The sequence below is a fragment of the Hypomesus nipponensis genome, chromosome 18 (assembly GCF_054491055.1).
Source record: "Hypomesus nipponensis isolate SF chromosome 18, ASM5449105v1, whole genome shotgun sequence".
NCBI lineage: Eukaryota > Metazoa > Chordata > Actinopteri > Osmeriformes > Osmeridae > Hypomesus > Hypomesus nipponensis.
In genome coordinates this window covers 4,735,420-4,755,000 of record NC_140378.1, presented here as the reverse complement: position 1 = coordinate 4,755,000, position 19,581 = coordinate 4,735,420, and the positions used below count along the sequence as shown (strand labels likewise).

Below are 19,581 nucleotides of genomic sequence, written 5' to 3'. Positions count from 1 at the left end.
CTTTTTACATTTCTTTTTTTCATTTCACCTTTTGGTAACTCTCTCTCTCCCTTTCTCTGTCTGTCTCTCCCTCTCTCTCTCTCTCTCTCTCTCTCTCTCTCTCTCTCTCCCTCTCTTTCTCTCTCCCTCTCTCTCCAGGTGTGCATGTGAAAGATGCTGGCCCACTCCTCCCTCCTGCTGTTGCTGTGCCTGGCTCGCCTGCCCTCCCCCACCTCCGCCCTGCCCTTCGAGCAGAGGGGGTTCTGGGACTTTGCCATGGACAGCATGGACGGTGGCGGGATGATGACGATGATGAGGGATGAAGAGGAAGGCTCGGCCATGGAGGAGCTGCCCCCGCCTGAACTCCCAGCCTGCCCCTTTGGCTGCCAGTGTCAGCTCAAAGTGGTCCAATGCTCCGACCTGGGTGGGCTGTCTGTGTGTGTGTGTGTGTGTGTGTGTGTGTGTGTGTGTGTGTGTGTGTGTGAGACTGTACTGTATGTTTGTGCCTGTTCCACAGATGGACCTGAAACACATCTATTATTCAGATTCTAGAGCATTCTACAGCATGTCATAAAGAACCGATGCAGATGTGTGTATTTGTGTGTTTCAAACTTGCCATTGTTCAATTTTGTTGGAGTGCACTTTACACAGGGTCTTGTGTAAAGGCTTGTGATATTTGGTGATGGAAGAACAAACAAACAAGTTTGGTGAGAGAAGAGAGCTAATTTGGAGTGTCTTGTAAAGAGTCTTGTATGACTTCCCTGGCCAGGGAGAGAGAGAAGTAACACTTTCTGTTATTGGAGAAATTCTGAGGGTGCGTGTCTTTTGATAAAGAATGGCATCTCTTTGAGGGATTTTGTGTTCCCTGACATCGTGAGGGAGAGGAAGGAGGAGGGGGAGAGAGAGACAGCGAGAGACAACGAAGGGGGAAACGAAGGGAGCGGAGAAGAGAGCAAAGGAGGAGAGAAGAGGAGCGGGAGGAGGGTGGAGACACTTTGATGGGAGGAGATGAAAGGTTTCTATGTAATTTCCTCTTTGTTTTTAAGGAGCTGTTTCATGTTGTTCTTGGGACACGCACAGGATGCCTGACGGAAGAAGGGAAAGATGGAGCAGAGGAGAGAAGGGCTTAGAAATGTGGACGCACGGTGAAAGAGGAGGAATGAAAGCCATGTGTTGATGTGTGTACAGCGTCTTTACATTTGCAGGGGGGGGGGGCGGTGGGATTTATGGTCCACTCAAGTCAACACAAGTAGCTATTTTAACTTTTTTATGGACTTGTCATATTGTAATGGAGTTACTGAGATCACACCACAGATTCCACTTTTGACTGTGATTTGAGGAAGTGATTTTTCCCTTTTATTATGAGAGTAGAATATGACATACAATCAATTGTTACCCCCCCCCCCCTCCATTGATTTGTGTGTGTTTGACAGTGTTACTGGATATTCTTTCTTTCAGGCCAGTCAACTGCAGCAGCTTCCCAACACAGGCCTGGAAGGGCGTAAAGCGCTTCTATCAGTCGCTTGTTTGACTTTCTACGTTTATCATAATGCCCTTTTGTTTTTTTTATTTTTTACAAGCTTGCTATGGATTCCTTGTCTGAGACTCAGACTGACTGAGTATAAGTGGAAGCGTATCATTAGCAAGATGTCAGTACTTATTTAAAACAGATGTATTTCAGTTGTGGCATCTGTCTCCCTTCAGTGTGTGTCCTGTCTGGGTGTTGAGTGTTTGTGTAGGACAGTATTTAAGGGGCACTGGGGTTTAAGAGAGGCGGTGATGGGCCCTGTCCTGTCAGTTAGTGGTCAGAGTGTGTAGGTTTGTTGGGGGCCATGTGGGAAAGGGTGGTGGTTTTGGGGTTTGTCTGGAGAGGCAGGGGCAGGGAGGGGGGAAGGGGATGGTTCTAAGTTCTGTTCCAAAATGTTGTGGAAGTGCTGTTTTTTTGTTTTGGGGGTGGAGGGGCGGGGTGGTGCATCTTCAACATCTGTTACATCTAGTAAATGGTGAGAGTCACTGTTCTGGTAATGTGCTGCATGATAGATGATAAGTACAGTAGAACAGAGTAGAACAGAGTCAATTTGAGCTGAGGAGAGTAGAATAGAGTTGAGTAGAGCAGACTAGAGCAAAGCAGAGTAGAGCAGAGCAGAGTAGAGTAGAGCAGAGCAGAGTAGAGTAGAGCAGAGCAGAGCAGAGCAGAGCAGAGCAGAGCAGAGTTGAGTAGAGCAGAGCAGAGCAGAGTAGAGTAGAGTAGAGCAGAGCAGAGCAGAGTTGAGTAGAGTAGAGCAGAGTAGAGCAGAGCAGAGTAGAGCAGAGCAGAGCAGAGCAGAGTAGAGTAGAGCAGAGCAGAGCAGAGCAGAGTAGAGCAGAGTAGAGCAGAGCAGAGTAGAGTAGAGTAAAATGGAACAGAGTAGAGTAGGGTATGACAGTAAAGCAGAGTAGAATAGAACAGAGTACATTACTGTGACAGTGCATCTGTCCCCCCCATCCGTAAAGCAGAAACCTCTGTGTCTGGAACTACCAGAGTGACTGTGGATGGTTGTTGGGTCACCAGAAGCAGTGACTCACATCATTTGGACCCTGTAAAAGCTGGCAGGAAAAGATGAGCTGACAGTGGGACCGACTGGCTGAGAATTGAAGCACACACACACACACACACACAGATGCACACAAACATATTCACACACACACATAGTTTTGTGATGGTCTAGTTAAAACAGCGTTTGTTCAGTTTTCCCAGAGAGTCTGCATTTCTCAAGCCTCTTTGTTGGACATAACGTGAGAATAGTGGTTTCAGTGGCTGGTCTCAACAGAATGCTGTACAATTCTTACTTGCATTATGCTAAAGGATGGGATGCACTTTAATAACCCAACATGTGATTATTATGACACATTTGAAGGTTAAATAAATACTAGGGGCGTTATTGTGAACCAGTAGATTTTTCAATAGTGTGTGTAGGTTGTTTGAGGGTTGGGGCCAGATACAATTTACTGCCATGTCTTTAAACTCCTTTAAAGGTAATGACTCTCTGGACTAGGGTGTGGTCTCTGATGAAGATGTAGAAAGCCAGTCATGTTTTCCTACAGTAGGTCAGCTTGTGTTTGATAGTCACATTCTTTTAGTTTGATAGACTCTAAATGCTATGTGTGTGTGTGTGTTTGTGAGTGTTTTTTTTTACATGCATGTGTGTATCTGTACAGTATGAGTGTGTGTCTGTACAGAATGAGTATGAGTGTGAGTGTGTGTGTGTGTGTGTGTGATGGTGTCAGGGTTATGCACTGCTATATATCCACACTATATTTGATGTAATTTTGCTGACAGTGCTGAAGTCATGTCCTTTGGGACAGTGAAATCCAAACCATCTGGATTCCATCTGGTGTTCCAGTCTGGGTGTGAGGATGTGAGCTGCTGTGTGTGTGTCGCAACATGTGTGTGACTGTGTGTTTGTAACCTGTGTCTGTGCCTTATCCATTTACTTCAGCAAACTGCAGGCTAATTCCCTCAGAATGTCTTTGATAGGCTTGTGTGTTAAAATGATTAATCTTTGCTTGTACAGGGATATCAGATGTCACTACTGACTATGTGTGTGTGTGTGATGGGTCTGCAGGTCTCACAGAGGTGCCTAAGAACATCCCCTCTGACACCAAACTCCTGGACCTGCAGAACAACCGCATCACTGAGCTGAAAGAGAATGACTTCAAAGGCCTGGCTAACCTCTACGTGAGAGAGACCAGCCTCTCCCTCCACATCTCTCCCAAAGTCTTCTTTCCTTGTCTCCTGTCTGCCTCCCCCCTCCCTCCTCCTCCTTCTCCTCCTTTTCTTTACCTCACTTATTTCTCCCTCTCTTTACTGAGTGCCCTACTTGATTTTCTGCCCAAATCTTTCTCTCTAACTTTCTCATTGTTGCCCACCCTCTCGCCCTCCCTTTCTCGTTCTCTCTTTCTCGGTCCCTCCTCTATCTCTCACCCTCTCTCTCTTCTTCTGACAATCTTTCTCTCTTTATTTCTCTCCCTCCTCCTCTCTTGTTCCCCCCCTCCCTCCCTCTCCATCTCCCTGTCTTTCCTGTGTGGATTACTTGTGCTTACGCAAGGCTTTCATGCCCTGGGAGCTGGAAGGGGGATTTTCTTGCTCACGTCCTTTCCTCTCTACCAGAGAAAATCGTCTCGTTCACATCCCTGCGTGCAGGAGAACACACCAAAAGCAATATTGAGCCTGGCGGGAGACAGAACTCCCAACACTGGACAATGGCATCTTTATTTAGAGATGTTTTCTTCAGCCATGTCTTGTCCTGTCCTGTCCTGTACTCTGCCTGCATACCTGCCTTCCTGCCTGTCTGCCTGTCTGTCTACCTGTCTGTCTGTCTGCCTGTCTGCATACCTGTCTGTCTGCCTATCTACCTGTCTGTCTGAAGTCTGTCTGTCTGTTTGCCTGTCTGTATGCTTGTCTGCCTGCCTGTCTCCATGTTTGTCTGTCTGTCTGTCTGTCTGCCTATATGCTTTGTCTGCCTGTCTGTCTGCCTGCCTGTATGTTGGTCTGTCTGTCACTTTTCTGTGACAAAATGAAAGGCTGTGATTCAGTGTCTACCCTGGTGCTCAGTAGCTTCTGTATGCAAGAGAGGAGCAACCAAACTCACTTTCTGTACTCTCTCTTTCTCCCCCCGCTGTTTCTCGTGTCCCTTTTGCCACCCTGTCTTTATCTGGCTCTCTCTCTCCTGATATCTTTGTTGCATTGTTGACATAACACAAGCTAGCCCTCATACTGCCAAGAGGACAATCAAAAGTGATAATTCAGCAGTAATTAGGGATGTATCCTGCTCTCTCTGTTTTTCCCTGACACCTTCCCCAGGCCTTGTCCCTGGTCAACAACAAGATCTCAAAGGTCCACCCCAAAGCCTTCTCCCCCCTCAAGCACATCCAGAAGCTCTACTTCTCCCGGAACTTGCTGACAGGAGTACCCAAGAACCTGCCCCCCTCCCTGGTGGAGCTCCGCATCCATGAAAACCGCATCAAGAAGGTGGCAGAGGGGGCCTTCTCAGGCCTGGGCAGCATGAACTGTATAGGTCAGCCCCTGCTTTCTACTCTGTTTTCAGGAAGTTTTTTTTTTTTTTACCAATCAAGTCGTAACTGACCTTATTCATTTTCTCCATTAGCTAATCATTCAACTTGGACTATATTAGCCTTAAAGTAAAGGGATAACAGCCCTCCAGTACAGCTCTGGTATATAATTCAGTGCATGTGCAATTAATGGCAATTGTATTGCTGCCCCCAAGAGGACTCAGTATAAACAATTGTTTGTGTACATTGATTGTGATATATCATTATAATTCCTTAAGGGAACATAGAGACTTTGAATGCATGCAGGGCTAAAGTGTTAACCCCAGACCTATATTAAGGTTCTGACCTAGTGGCTGTCTGTTGTAGAGATGGGTGGAAACCCCATCCAGAACAGTGGATTTGAACCTGGCGCCTTCAAGGGACTGAAACTCAACTATCTTCGTATCTCAGATGCCAAGCTTACTGGGGTTCCTAAAGGTAACTGCACACACACACACTTGTCTCTCACACACACACACACACACACACACTTGTCTCTCACACACACTTGTCTCTCACACACACACACGCACACACACACACACACACTTGTCTCTCACACACACACACACACACACACTTGTCTCTCACACACACACACACACACACACACTTGTCTCTCACACACACACATACACACACACTTGTCTCTCACACACACACACACACACACACAGACTTGTCTCTCACACACACACACACACACCCACACTTGTCTCTCACACACACACACACTTGTTCCCTCACTTGGATGTGTGTGTGATTTACCCCCTGTAGACCTTCCAGACAGTCTCCATGAGCTTCATCTGGACCACAACCAGATCCAGGCTATTGAGCTGGAGGACCTGAGCCGCTACAAGCACGTGTACAGGTACACACAAACACACATACAGTACAAACACACACACACACACACACACATACAGTACAAACACACACACACACATACAGTACAAACACACACACACACAGATCAACCACTGTCCATTCTTTAAGGCTGTTACGACTGAAAAATACACTATCAAGGCCTTTACGGGCACATTGTTGGTCAACAGTGCCACTCAGTGGTGATTGTCGGCACTCTAAATAAACGGCATTGCAATTACCTTTATTTCTCTCTTCTCTTCTTGTTCCCTATACTTCTCCTCTCTTTTGTTCTCCCTCTCTCTCTCTCTCTCTCTCTCTCTCTCTCTCTCTCTCTCTCTCTCTCTCTATGTCTATCTCTCTGGTTGGCAGGCTGGGCCTGGGCTTCAACCACATCCGTATGATAGAGAACGGCAGCCTGGCGTACATTCCCCGTCTGAGAGAGCTGCACCTGGAGAACAACCGACTCACTCGCGTGCCCAAGGGTCTGCCTGACATGAAGTACCTACAGGTGTGTGTGCGGGGTGTGTGTGTGTGAGCGTGTGTGAGCTTGTGTAAGCATAAGTCTCTTTCACATAATATTAACCGTACTTAGTTTTGTATGTGGTACCAAGGTAAGCACAGTGCCACTGTTCAAGCCAAGCTACGTCCACCCTCAGCTAAAATCGTGTTCCCTGCCCCGCCCCGTTCCCCTCCCATTCTCTAGGTGGTGTATCTCCATTCCAACAACATCAGTCAGGTGGAGGTGGATGACTTCTGTCCCCGAGGCTTTGGGATGAAGAGAACGTTCTACAACGGCATCAGCCTCTTTGCCAACCCGGTGCAGTACTGGGAGGTCCAGCCCGCAGCCTTCCGCTGCGTCAGCGACCGCTTGGCCATCCAGTTTGGCAACTACAAGAAGTAAAGGGCCAGAGAGCTGGGGAGACAGAGGAGGGGAAGGGAGGAGGAAAAAGGAAGACAGTGGAGAGGAGAGAAGAGAGAGGAGAGAGGGAGTGGTTGACAAGATTGATGTTGTGAGGGGAGGAGGGAGAGAGACGGGGGGAACGGTGGGAAGAGGTATTGGTTGAGGAAGAAAATGATTAATAAAGTTGACGTGTATTTGATTCTTTTTATATTTTCGGGAGAAAGAGAGGGGGAGAAAACAAGCAAATATGAGCATGCAGTGAAAATGTTAACCTTAACAAAGGAACCTTGAGTGTGAAAGATGTCGGTTATTTTGAGTCCGACACCGCTGATTGGACCAGAACATATAAAAGAGTATTTGTTGTCAGGGACAAAACACAGATCTATGTATTTTGTGGTTTGGATATACCAGAGAATGGCGTCTTTCCCTTTTGTGAGATTATAAAGAACAGACATAAAGTATGCAAGTATTGAACATTTGTGAAACATTTCATTCCACTTTTATACAATAGGTTTTAATGTTTTAGTAGTTATTATTGTAATTCATCACTTTGGTGAAGATTATATACAGGCAAGCAATAGAGATGTTATATACAGTTTTTATCTAAACACACTTCCTGTGTTGATTTTCGTAGTTGCATTCCATCCTTTACTTTTGTAAATGTTGAAGCTACAGTGAACAACATATCCAGGCTTCTAATCATGGTCAGTTTCAAAGAATTTGGTTAAAGCTGCAATTGTATAATCGGTCACCCACATAGAGGAACTAGGTGGTATTGACCCGGACCTTTAACATCCACAGTCTTTTCCAGTAATTACTTGGTCTTCTGCACAGGAAACGGTATCATCCACCTTCCTGTGTGGATGTTGATTTGTGTCTTTAAGCCCAGCACATTGTATTATACTACCCCTTTATAAAGCAATCAACTTGACCTGCAGGACTTGACCAGTAACCACATGGACACAGAGTGAGCAGTTCTTTCCTGTGCTTTGGGGCCAACAGGACTCTGACTCTCTTGGTTAAATACATATCATCGCTCCTGTCAACTGGAGCTGTGTGTCTGTGATGCTTAATGTTAACTGGTTTCAATGGGGGAGGGTGGAGTTGCCATTAATGCTATACTGTATTCTGCCAAGCGGCCGCATGTGAGAATAAATATCTTCAAACTTGACAATTTGTGCGAAGCAGAGAGAAAGAGAGAGATTGAGAGAGAAAACATGCCCCTAGTTTTGGAGGCTGGTGTGTGAGAAATAAAAGATGATTACAACCGTTTCCGAAAGTTTTGAAGTATGTGAAAGGAAATGCATTTTTGTTGGATTGGTTGGTTGGTTGACTGTGTTCTTGATGTAAAAAATCACTAAATGCAGTGATGGATGGAATGTTTTCTCTACACATACTAGTGTAAAGTAACAGGGGAGAGTGATTTGTAAAAGTCTTATTTAACGTTGCCTGATGGCTCTGACTAAACATTAACGCATTCTTCATACACACACCATTCCATCCACAATCAGATGTTGGCGCATTTTCAATTTGCCCCGCAAATCACGTCATCGCACTGGCCGACCACAAGTCTCTCCGAGGGGCAAAATGCTAGGCTACAATGTGAGAGATGGACTGTTGACATCGGACGGATGCGGCCGTAGCGGTGCTTTTGCGTGAGAACAACCCGATGACAGTGGATTCTAGGCTATGGGAGGATTTCGTCCATAAAATGAGAGATTACGAGGAACAGTCGATGTGAGAATCAGGAGCATCTGGACTACTGTGTGTGTGCTTCTCCTCGCTCGGCCCAACCGATCTACCATCAAAGCCAGGGGCTGAATTTGAAATGTCGCAGGAATATGGGGGTGAGCCGAAGAGCAGAAATCACATTTAGGTCTTTAAATGTAGGCTGCAAACGCGAAATATACAACAATATTCAAATGAAACCATTTATAAAACCGAGTGAATCATCTGCAGACATCACGATATTGTAACTATATGCACGTTATTTCTTAACGATTGCACAATTATTCTTTTAGTTAGCCTATTTGCTATTAATTGCATTATAAATCATTAATTGATTCCTTCACCTGTCAGTTTTGTCGTCTGATCGTTGGAAACTTGAGTAGCCTATTTGCACATGGACGCATTGATTCCTTTGACTTTGACACCAGCCTCATTAATGTCATATTAACATGTTAGAACTGTAAATAAATAGGCCATGATGATTGTATCAGTTTGTACACCTGTCTAGAAAACAGAAAGTATGATATTCGACTTTATTTGATATTCATATCGACGGTCGCTTTAGGGATCGGGGTAAAAGTTCCTCTAAAATATTATATAATGTATATTATATTATACATTATAGTGGAACTATATAATAATCAAAATTTCTAGGCCTATATATTTTTTATGAAATCACAAAATATGTTATGGGGGAAAACAAAGAGTGTGACGGTAATATCAAATTAATTCTGCTAAATGTTAATCCAGCAAATATTTATCATTCCTTATCCTACAAAACAAAGAATGAGCCAGACATGCCCACATTCAGAGTATAGCTCACTACTAATTTCTCTGTTAAAAGGCACAATGACAGGGAGAGTAAAACAGGCAAACTAAAGGTTCCCAGCTTGACAGCAGCAACACACAAAAACTCAACCAAAACTCAGATACAACAATTGTAGGCTACCATTGCACACACACACAGAGAGTATTACATGTTTTACAACATTACTCTGTGGACAGTGTAGAATCACATATTTTAGATGTAGCAAAAATGAATCAATCATTCAGTATGCAATTTTAAGTTATTATTGTTTTGTTTTTTTACATTTCTTTTGCAGTGACTTGTCTGGTCTTGAGACAATGGATGTACCTGCTTGGCTACATGGTTGCAACCTCCCATTCATAGTCATGGATGCCACCCTCTGAACTTCCTGAGGCTCCCTCATCCTCATAGCCCTCCCCACCCCTCCCTCTGTCTGCCCTTCTTCCCTTCTCCACCTCCCTTGCCTATCCCTCCTTTACGTTTCTCTATATTCTCTCCCTCCTGGTCTTCTCTAGTCTTTCTGTGTTGGTCACTCGCTATCTGTCTCGAACACGCCTACACACACACGCACACACACGCACTCATTCAAACACACACAAGCAGTCATCTTTATCTTTCCTTCCTTCCTTCCTTCCTTCCTTCCTTCCTTCCTTCCTTCCTTCCTCTCTCTCTCTCTCTCTCTCTCTCTCTCTCTCTCTCTCTCTCTCTCTCTCTCTCTCCCCCTTCTCTTTCTCTCTGTCTCTCTCTCTCTTTCTCCCCTTTTCCCCCCCTCCACCATGCCTTGTTTTGGCCGTTCTCTGGACTCCCCTTGCACGCTGGCCCTCCTGGTGGGCTTCCAGTTTGCCTTCGTGCTCTACTTCTCCCTGGGGGGGTTCCGGGGGCTCGTGTCCGTGCTGGTCCACACCATCGAGCCCGAGTTCGACTACTCGCGCCCCCACGATGTCTACACCAACCTCAGCCACCTGGGGGTGCTGGCGCTGCCTGTTGCCCACACAGGCACAGGACCCCCAAGCACAGCAGCGCCTTTAAAGGACTGCCTGATCCCTTCACCGCTGCTGGGTGCGTGCGTGTATGTGCTCGTGTGTTTTTCTAGCAAGGGTTTCCCATTAGGGATGTGTGTGTAAGTGTGTGTCTGTCTCTCTCTGCAGAGTAAAACACAGTAGTGTAAAGGTTGTCTCCGGTTTATGCAAGATTGTGCGTGCCTGCTTGCATGTGTGTCGACGCCGACAGCACATTTGTGACCCGTCCTGTTCCTTCCCAGTGTTGTGACCACAACCGCATCTTTTTCATGGTTCTTATTTGGGTGTTCCTCCAGTGGGCCCCGTTTCTGTCCGTCTGTCCTCTCCCCTGTCCCTGGAGGAGATCCGACAGAGGAACCCTCTGGTGTCACCGGGCGGGCGCTACCGGCCGCCGGACTGCGAGCCCCGCCACCACACGGCCATCGTGGTGCCTTACCGTAACCGTCAGACTCACCTCCGCTCTCTCCTCTATCACCTCCACCCGTTCCTGCAGAGGCAGCAGATCCACTACAGCATCTATATCGTGCACCAGGTGTGTGTGTGTGAGTAAGAGCGTTCAGAAGGGTTTGCGTGTCTGCGCTGCTGACTTGTCCTTTTCGTCTCGCTGACAGTAAGCCCCCTCGCTCCTCCCCCCCCCCCCTTCCCCCCTCCCTCCCCCCCCCCGTGTCTTCCTGTGTTGCAGTGGGGGAACGCCACCTTCAACCGGGCCAAGCTGCTGAACGTGGGGGTCCGCGAGGCTCTGAGGGATGAGGACTGGAGCTGCATCTTCCTCCACGACGTGGACCTGCTGCCTGAGAACGACCACAACACCTACACCTGCCACAAGCAGTTCCCTACACACCTGTCTGTAGCCATGGACAAGTTCAGATACAGGTACCGTTAGCTTATGTGTGTGTGTGTGTGTGTGTGTGTGTCAGATGTGTGTGGGTTCGGGACATCTTCACCTGTAACGAGGAGTTCCCGCACACACCTGTTTGTGACAATTGTTCAAGGCTTTCATGTGCTTATACTTTATTTATATTTTTGGTAAATTGAGATTACACCTTAATAGAAGCAAGGATAAACTTTTTCCTCCACTTACCACAGTGGTGCTTGTGAATTTTTGGCTAATTAAAAAAGCTGTACAACAATGCTTCTACAGCTATAGGCATCTCAGAAAATGCAATTTGTTATGTACACATAAAAATATGTCGTGAGGAATTATGATCATATTCTCGATGGTTACTTGCCGCTGCAGATCTACATAATGGTGTTCATATACATCATCCAAATGCGCTTTTAAGTTTAAAGTGAAGTATTTGTCCCCCTTAGGCTGCCGTACCCCCAGTATTTTGGAGGGGTGTCTGCGGTCACCCCGGATCAGTATATGAAGATGAACGGCTTCCCCAATCACTACTGGGGATGGGGAGGGGAGGACGACGACATCGCTGCCAGGTGAGAGGAAGTGGGTCTAGGAGAGACTGTGAAGAGGAGTCACTGTGATGTTCAGCCTCACCCGTGAGAAACATGGGGGTGAAGGAGAGGGGAATGATACAAAGTAACCCTCAGTCGACGTGCGTAGGGAAAGACTAGCATCGTCACATACATCTGTCGCATGTTCCTCTCTCTCTATTCCCTCTTCTGTTTCTGTTAACCTCTCCCTCGCTCACACAAGTGCATTCGTTGTTCATTTAACGTTTGCCGTTTCCGGTACTTTTTTGTTGCGTCATCATTTCTGTCTGTGTTCATCCCACATCTTCCATGTTCTTCCTCCTCCTCTCCACCACCAGGCCATGGCTTTGCCATGTCTCTCTTTCCTGCTGCTCTCTCTCCCTGCTGCTCGCACTTTCTCTCTTCCAGTCCTGACATCGACAGATGAGTATAGTCATTGAGTGTGCAAGAGATCACCATCAGAGCTCCTGGTTGGTATACAGGCAACACTTTCTTCCGGAAAGTCCCTTATGACTTTGCAAACCAACTGCAAACAAACGTTGAGCTAGACCTATCCCTCGTGATAAACTACATCAGCCAGAATGCAACTTTGAAGTTGGAGTCTCTCTACAGTACCTCTGTCTGGCTTGAGCAAAGATGCGATTCCTTTATCAAACCAAACGGGTGCTACCAAGCCAAACCTATCTAGGACAAGACAGCATGGGTTTGTACCTCTATCATTATAATATGCTTCCCCTGAGCTTAGACGTTAGCTAATTTTTAGTTATACTTCTTTTTGTGACCCCCTAACTAGTTACTCTATTCTACCATGTCTACATTTGACAAAACGGTTTTAACTTGGAGGGACCTGAGATGGAATGAGGGCATTCATTTTACTGTTCACTGTCACTTTTTTTAAGCCTACAGTCGTGGCCATTAGTTTTGGCAATGACAAATGTTGTGTTTTGTAAAGTTTGCTGGTTCAGTATTTTAGGATTTTTTTTCCGCATTTCTATAGAATACTGGAATCACAATAAGGCACATTTCAAATTTTGTAAAGCTTTTTTTTGGAGCAAAATTCTTCAATATATGCAAATAGTTCCTTCTTTTACAGCAGTCAATCTGCTCTTAAAATCCAATTTTGAACAATAGAGTGATTTCACCTGGCTAGAACTAGTTCACACTTTCCCCTGTGCTGATGATATGACTTACTGAAATTATGTTAGCAGTCATTTTATGCCAAGGCCCAGCAAGCTTTGCAGACACAAAATGTATGTCGCTCCCAATACTTTTGGCCACGGCTGTACATAAGCTTTACATGTCACATCAAATGGAATGTACGGCTCCTTATCTGCATGCTGTCTACTTTGTTGTCTTGGTGTTTGTGCCCTGGTTTTGGATTTGAGAATATTGATTGCAATAGAGTACAGTATTGTAGTACTAGTATTGTGTGGTATAGTAAGTAGTGCACTACAGTACAGTTCAGTACATTACAGACATAATACCAAGTGCCTATGCTTTACTCTGTGTCTGTCCACTAATGATCATGTCCTGTATCCCCTGTCTGATTCCTCCTCTGCCTCTCTCCAGAGTGCGTCTCTCTGGGATGAAGATAGTACGCCCTCCTGTGGCCATTGGCCATTACAAGATGATCAAGCATAAAGGTGACAAGGGCAACGAGCAGAACCCACGCAGGTATGAATGACAGGGGGCAGATGGCTCTCTCTCTCACACACACACACACGCACACACAGGCAACCACACATATACTAGATACACACACCGTATCACTGTCTCCTCTTCTCCTCCCACAAATCGAAAGGTTTGACCTGCTGAAGAGGACCAGGCTGAACTGGCACTCTGACGGCCTCAACTCACTGACCTATGACCTTTTATCCAAAGAGCTGGAGCCACTCTACACCAACCTGTCTGTCAACATAGGCGACGACCCCCGTCTTCCCCTGGCCAAACTCCCGCCCCCTGTCCCCAAACATGGCGTCAAAAGAGCCGGGGGAAGGCCTAACTACTCCCATCACGACACCCAGAGGGAGGGGCAGATTGGGAAAGTGTCTTTGCCTGCCAATGTGACTACAGCCAAGCTTGTTGGTGAGCACACAGACCCCGCCCAGTCTAAGAAGGCAGCGAATGAGACGACAGAGGAAAAAATGGGTGTGGTCAAATAGGAGCAGGAAACTGATGGAAATGCGGTCCGCTTCTTCAAAGTCTAAACTGGCTGTGCTCCCTTTTTATCAGCGCCGATCAAAAATTACATTGATTGTCATCGAGTTTAGTCCTTTCACAGTAACACAACAGAAACATTTGAAAAGTGGACGAAATCCAGTTCAGACTACTGGAATGCATTCAAGAAAGCTGTTGGAACTGCCTTTATGCTTTATGGAATCCTGTGTGTTCCTACTGTGAACGAAAAGGACGAGCGATGCTAGCTAGCCACATCCGTAGGTAAACATCGAGCACTGTTTCCAACCAGCCTCAAAGACACCCCTCAATGGCACTCAACCCTGGACAGCATTAAGAGAGAGAGAGAGAGAGAGAGAGAGAGAGAGAGAGAGAGAGAGAGAGAGAGAGAGAGAGAGAGAGAGAGAGAGAGAGAGAGAGAGAGAGAGAGAGAGAGAGAGAGAGAGAGAGAGAGAGAGAGAGAGAGAGAGAGAGAGAGAGAGAGAGAGAGAGAGAGAGAGAGAGAGAGAGAGAGAGAGAGAGAGAGAGAGAGAGAGAGCGTTTGCTTGTGTGTTTGCTTGTGTGTTTATTTTTACTTCAACTCCCTGAAAAACCTCAATGACGATTCAGACACACCTCTCTCTGCCATTCAGACACCAGGTTTGCAAACCATCTGCCCACTGCTGTTGTCAGCCAATCATATTCAGCTGACTTCTAAGTTTAGCCAATCTGCTCAGACGCTGCTGCTGTTGGTCCGCCCTACTGTGTGGGTTTGTGTTTCTGTGCCTTCTCTCTTTAACGTCCCATTCTATAGATTTGGATGAAGATTCAGATCTCATAAATTAAAGGTCTCAAATTGCAATGGGAGGAGGTTAAACTGATTCCAAATCTGTGCTAAAGTACCCATCTGGAGCACCATTTTATATGTTGTGCAACGATCAGCGTTCTCACACTCCAGAACTGATCAGATGACTGTAGAGTTTATATTTCTATGAAGAAAAGTGTGTTTATTTGTTTACGTTGATGTATCTCTTTACTGTTTGGTGCCTCTTTAGATTGTGATCTTTTGATTTTAAGACAATCCGAGCGTAGAAGTGAAACTGTGTTACTTACCGATTGCCTCAGAAAATAGATGAATCTCATAACTATCTTCATGCCTGCCAGATATTGTAAACTTGGCTATATGTAGGTATAGTTGGAATATATATATACTGTATGTGTACATATATTCTCTTTATGTGAATGAACTTGTGCTCACTGATTTTGGTGATTTTCCTTTTTTGTAGTCAGTATGACCATTTTGGGTTATACATGTGACTTAGCATTTGCCAGTTCATGATTGTGTTTTGATATGAGAAGAGCTGCTGTTATGACAATGCACTTGGAAAGACATTAGGTGTTCGTTATTTTCCTCAACAGTATTCACAGCAAGGTGTCCTTGGTTCATGCTATGGGGTTATATAAACCTTTTAGTCTCTCACTCAATCGGCACTAACCTCTAAACATGGGCAAAAACCTCTTTCACCACAGCGCAAAGGAAAGGAAGATGAACTATTACATTTAGACATGATGATATGATGACAGACATTTACGATATGTGATTATGGGTCCCTTTAGTATTCATATACACATATTTTGTTTTCCATCTCTTCCATTTTGAATGTAATGTTCATACTAAAGCACTGTTGGTGATTGAAATGACTGCTTGGAGCATGTAGTAGTGGGCGCTGTGTTGGTTTATATTTCCTGCTGCTGATGTGTACAGTATATCACATCAGTATTCCACATCAGTTCCCAATGTGATTGGATAAGGGTCTAATAAGTATATCTGAACATCATATTTATGCTACCAGAATAATTCAAAAGAATCTCGAATATCTTGTTTTTAGGATGGCTGATTATATCGTATTGTACAATAATTTTACTTTGACTTACTGTACCTTTTATTCATAGTAGTATTACAGATAATAAGCTCATTTGAATGTATTTTCAGTCAACCACTGTTTGTACTAACTCTACTATACTATACTATACTATACTCAAGCATACACACAAAAGTAAAGAAAGTAAGCTACATTTCATTTAAATGTTTAATTTATTTAACTTGTACGAACCATTCTAGACAAAGTACTATACTGCATAGTAATGTGTTATACTAACAGTTAATAACTGTAGATGTTCTACAGATTCTGTCATAAATACTGTGGATTTGATTTAACCCAATGATGGATTTTATACTTCATTGTACACTCAGAGAGCAATGCAGCAGGTATAGATAACGTGGGAAATGTACTGTAAAACACACTTCATATACAGTACAAATACAGTATTTGACCTAGGAAGTCAACCCTATCATTATGTATCATGCATTATGACAACTATTATGATATCAATGTTCAGAAGCGACCAGTGTTCAACAGTATGGATCCAGCTCTTGACCCAAGTCTGCGTACACCAGTAGACATATTCCAGCCAACAAGTTGTATTCATCATAGCATTACAGACCGTTCGTGGAATTATTATCAGTCGAAAAATCGGAACCTTTTAACCCGAGAGTAGCAAACAGAACAAATAACTGTGTTGAAAAATCTATTGCAAATCTGTGTTGCTGCCGATAGTACAGTAAATACAGTATGTACAATTAGCAGCCCAACCTGCTACGGTTTGCCTACTGTATCTTTGAGAGTTAGGATACAGATACATGGGGGATACTGTTAAGCATTGTGCTCATTGGTTGTAGCTGTATACCTACTGTTTGGTGGCATATCACTTTTTCAGTGTTTATGTAATTATTTCTGGTACATATCACTTGTTGGCAACCACTGACAGTAATCTTTACTAAATACTCTGATCAGACTAGTGAGTATTATAGGACATAGTGTGCTAAACTGGAGATTGTTGTATATTTAATAAAATAGCTAGTTTTATATAATAGCTAGAGATATTTTGATGAGAATGCATTAGGGAGATATATACTATAGGCAAAATCTACCAAACTCACTTTTTGTGACATATCTTAGGTAATTTCAGTGCAATGTTTTTTTTATGACTATAGGATTGTGGGAGTAGACAAGTAAACATTTTTTTAAGAACCTTTTGTATTCATTTGATGGTTATGCACCATACAAGCAGAAGGATTGATGTGTGACATGTAATGTACAGTATTGGTCGCATCTCAGTTGCGTTTAGGACAAGTACATTATCAAGCTTTCAGCTGGATTAGCATTGTAGTTGGTGATGACATCCTCTGGTCCTCTGGTTTGCTTTATCTACAGGTCTGGTGCATGTGTGAGATGACGACATGTTGATTGATTGGTGTGTGTGGAAAGCGAGACCGGCAGAGTAAGGGATACTATGACTTGTAGTGTGGATGATGCATCTATGTAACATGACATACTAAGAGACAAACAGACCAATAAAACATAAAACAAAAATGATGCCTTGTTTCTTTGTTCTTTCGCCCATAACATGCCACTGGCAAGGAACGCACATCCGCGTCACAGCTTTGAAGTCGCACATTCATTATCATGTTTAGCATTCAAATTTTCTTTATTTACAGAGGTACTGCTAGTTTAGTCACTGAGATTGCTATGGCATCAAACGATTAGCCTATCAGTCCAGCAGCTAAATGTGAAGTCACTGGTGCTAAAATGTTTTAGTTTGTATTTTTTTCACGTCATTTTAAAAGGCTGTGATATAAAAAAAGTTACACTCCCTTCCATTTCTTAACCCTAGTTGGTTTGATAAGCTAGCATTTTTATCAAGCAAAATTATTTAGGCGAACTAGTTATCTTGCTACATCGCTTAATTCAATGAAAGGTAGACCTAGGCCTATAGATTCCTTTGATTTGAAAAAATGGCTTCAAAGTGATTTATTTTTTTAAAGACTTTTTGAAGTCCAGCTGATCAGACCCCCTATTTTCTCTGAAGCACAACTCAAAGAGATTCAACCTCAATGCAAGAAGGCTACCAACCAACAATTTTGGCCAACAACTTTTTTGGCTTAGGCAGGTAGTACAGTATTTGGTAGTAAGCTATATTGTGGAGCATATATGTAGGCTCACATAGCAAATCTACAAAATGTCTCTGTGAGTCATTAATGACATTACAGCCTACATTATGTTTCTGGTAGAGATGGGGCTGAATGTGTCTTTAAAGTGTATGTGTGTACTGTAGCTACACTTTTCGGTTAAATGAATAGAGATATTTGCTCATCCAGCGTATTAAAAACTTCACACACACATCTAACTTCTCTGTGATGTCCCTGTGTTCATTTCATGTGTTGAGGTTTCCCACAAGCCCTTCCACCAGGATTCATGGTGCATCACTGGTTCCCAACGGTGAAAGTACTGACAACAAACACGGCAGAACCTCCCCTTTAAACACTGCTTTTGCCTGCTTCACTGCTAAAAAGCTATTTAATGGCATCGGTGGACAGTATTTAAACTGAGTAGGCCCCATGAACACACACACACACAGCAATGTACCATCCAGGAGTCTACACCAAGGGTTCTAAATCAGATAGCAATGTTAGAGGCTGTTCTGTAGGTTGTAACTTACGTCTGTATTCATGACATGAATCTGTGTCCAAATGATGACATCACACTGTATGTTCCATAACAGGCCATAAAAAACTGGATTAGAGAGACAGTTAGAGATGAGATCATGCTTATAAATAGATTCCTGTGTTTTTGTGTTTGATCTGTTTCATAATCTCTGAGTCAGAGATGCATAGAATCACTCCGGTTAATCTGCCCCTTTAAAAGCAAGGAGATGAAAGGAAAGTTCACACCAGTTCTAGGTGTTCAACGCACCACAATAAAATGACTCATCGACAGCTCCCAAAGTTGCTGGCCCGTCATTTCCCCTGTGTAAGAAGTAAATACAGATCTTTGTACGTCGATGTCTTTCTCAGCAGAAGGGTGGCTGTTGGGACTGACGTGGGGGCCTGCTGAAGTGACAGGCCAGGGGGGGCACGGGGAGGTCTGACACAGGCGTTAGTCTCCTCCTGTTAGCTCCTCAAAGACATGACTGACCTCTCCTATCCTGCAGAATCTGCGTGCGTGTGTGTGTGTGTGTTTTGTGTTGATCTGATTCGTATACACACACATACTGTTTTTACACACACTGTACACACATGTACGTGGCACGCGGGGTTAACTGGGGAAGTCTGGAACCTTCCGAAGATTCCAAACTGATTTTGATGGTCATCATTGAAGTGTTTTTGTCTTAACTACCACAAATACCCCTTGAAGTCCCCCTTGACCTGACCTGTCATATCACTTCACTTGCTCCAGTGTCCCTTTGCATCTCAGCACAAGCACCTACGCGCAAACATGAATACTTACTCATGTACACACACACATACTTGCTCATACACACTCATACACTCACACACACTCACACACTCACACACACACACACACACTCACACACTCACACACACTCACACAGTCTGTGTCTGGAGCAGGAAGCTTTTAATCTGAGAAGGTCAGCAAATTACTAAGAGGGGTTAAGAGTAACCAAATATACAATTAACACATTAATGTCCCACTGCATAAAATGTACCTTGAGCCTTGATGAACTTCTTTCCACACATATAT

At 44.3% G+C, this 19,581-nt stretch overlaps 2 protein-coding genes across 3 annotated transcripts in view; both read left to right on the top strand.

Moving 5' to 3' along the window:
* bgnb (biglycan b) overlaps positions 1 to 8,110 on the top strand; it is a 16,633-nt gene extending 8,523 nt beyond the window's left edge. For both annotated transcript variants that reach the window (XM_084680917.1, XM_084680918.1), the window contains exons 2-8: positions 139 to 403; positions 3,585 to 3,697; positions 4,823 to 5,036; positions 5,398 to 5,508; positions 5,848 to 5,941; positions 6,307 to 6,445; positions 6,641 to 8,110. In XM_084680917.1, coding sequence (XP_084537043.1) covers positions 154 to 403; positions 3,585 to 3,697; positions 4,823 to 5,036; positions 5,398 to 5,508; positions 5,848 to 5,941; positions 6,307 to 6,445; positions 6,641 to 6,838 — 1,119 coding nt within the window. In that variant the 5' untranslated portion in view covers positions 139 to 153 and the 3' untranslated portion in view covers positions 6,839 to 8,110. The remainder of the gene's footprint in view (positions 1 to 138; positions 404 to 3,584; positions 3,698 to 4,822; positions 5,037 to 5,397; positions 5,509 to 5,847; positions 5,942 to 6,306; positions 6,446 to 6,640) is intronic.
* Positions 8,111 to 10,128: 2,018 nt separating this feature from the next.
* On the top strand, positions 10,129 to 14,392 carry b4galt3 (UDP-Gal:betaGlcNAc beta 1,4- galactosyltransferase, polypeptide 3). The gene is made up of 6 exons (XM_084680175.1): positions 10,129 to 10,433; positions 10,690 to 10,925; positions 11,076 to 11,266; positions 11,705 to 11,827; positions 13,394 to 13,498; positions 13,626 to 14,392. The coding sequence occupies exons 1-6, from the start codon at positions 10,151 to 10,153 to the stop codon at positions 13,984 to 13,986; spliced, it is 1,299 nt and encodes a 432-aa protein (XP_084536301.1). The 5' UTR covers positions 10,129 to 10,150; the 3' UTR covers positions 13,987 to 14,392.
* Positions 14,393 to 19,581: the final 5,189 nt, after the last annotated feature.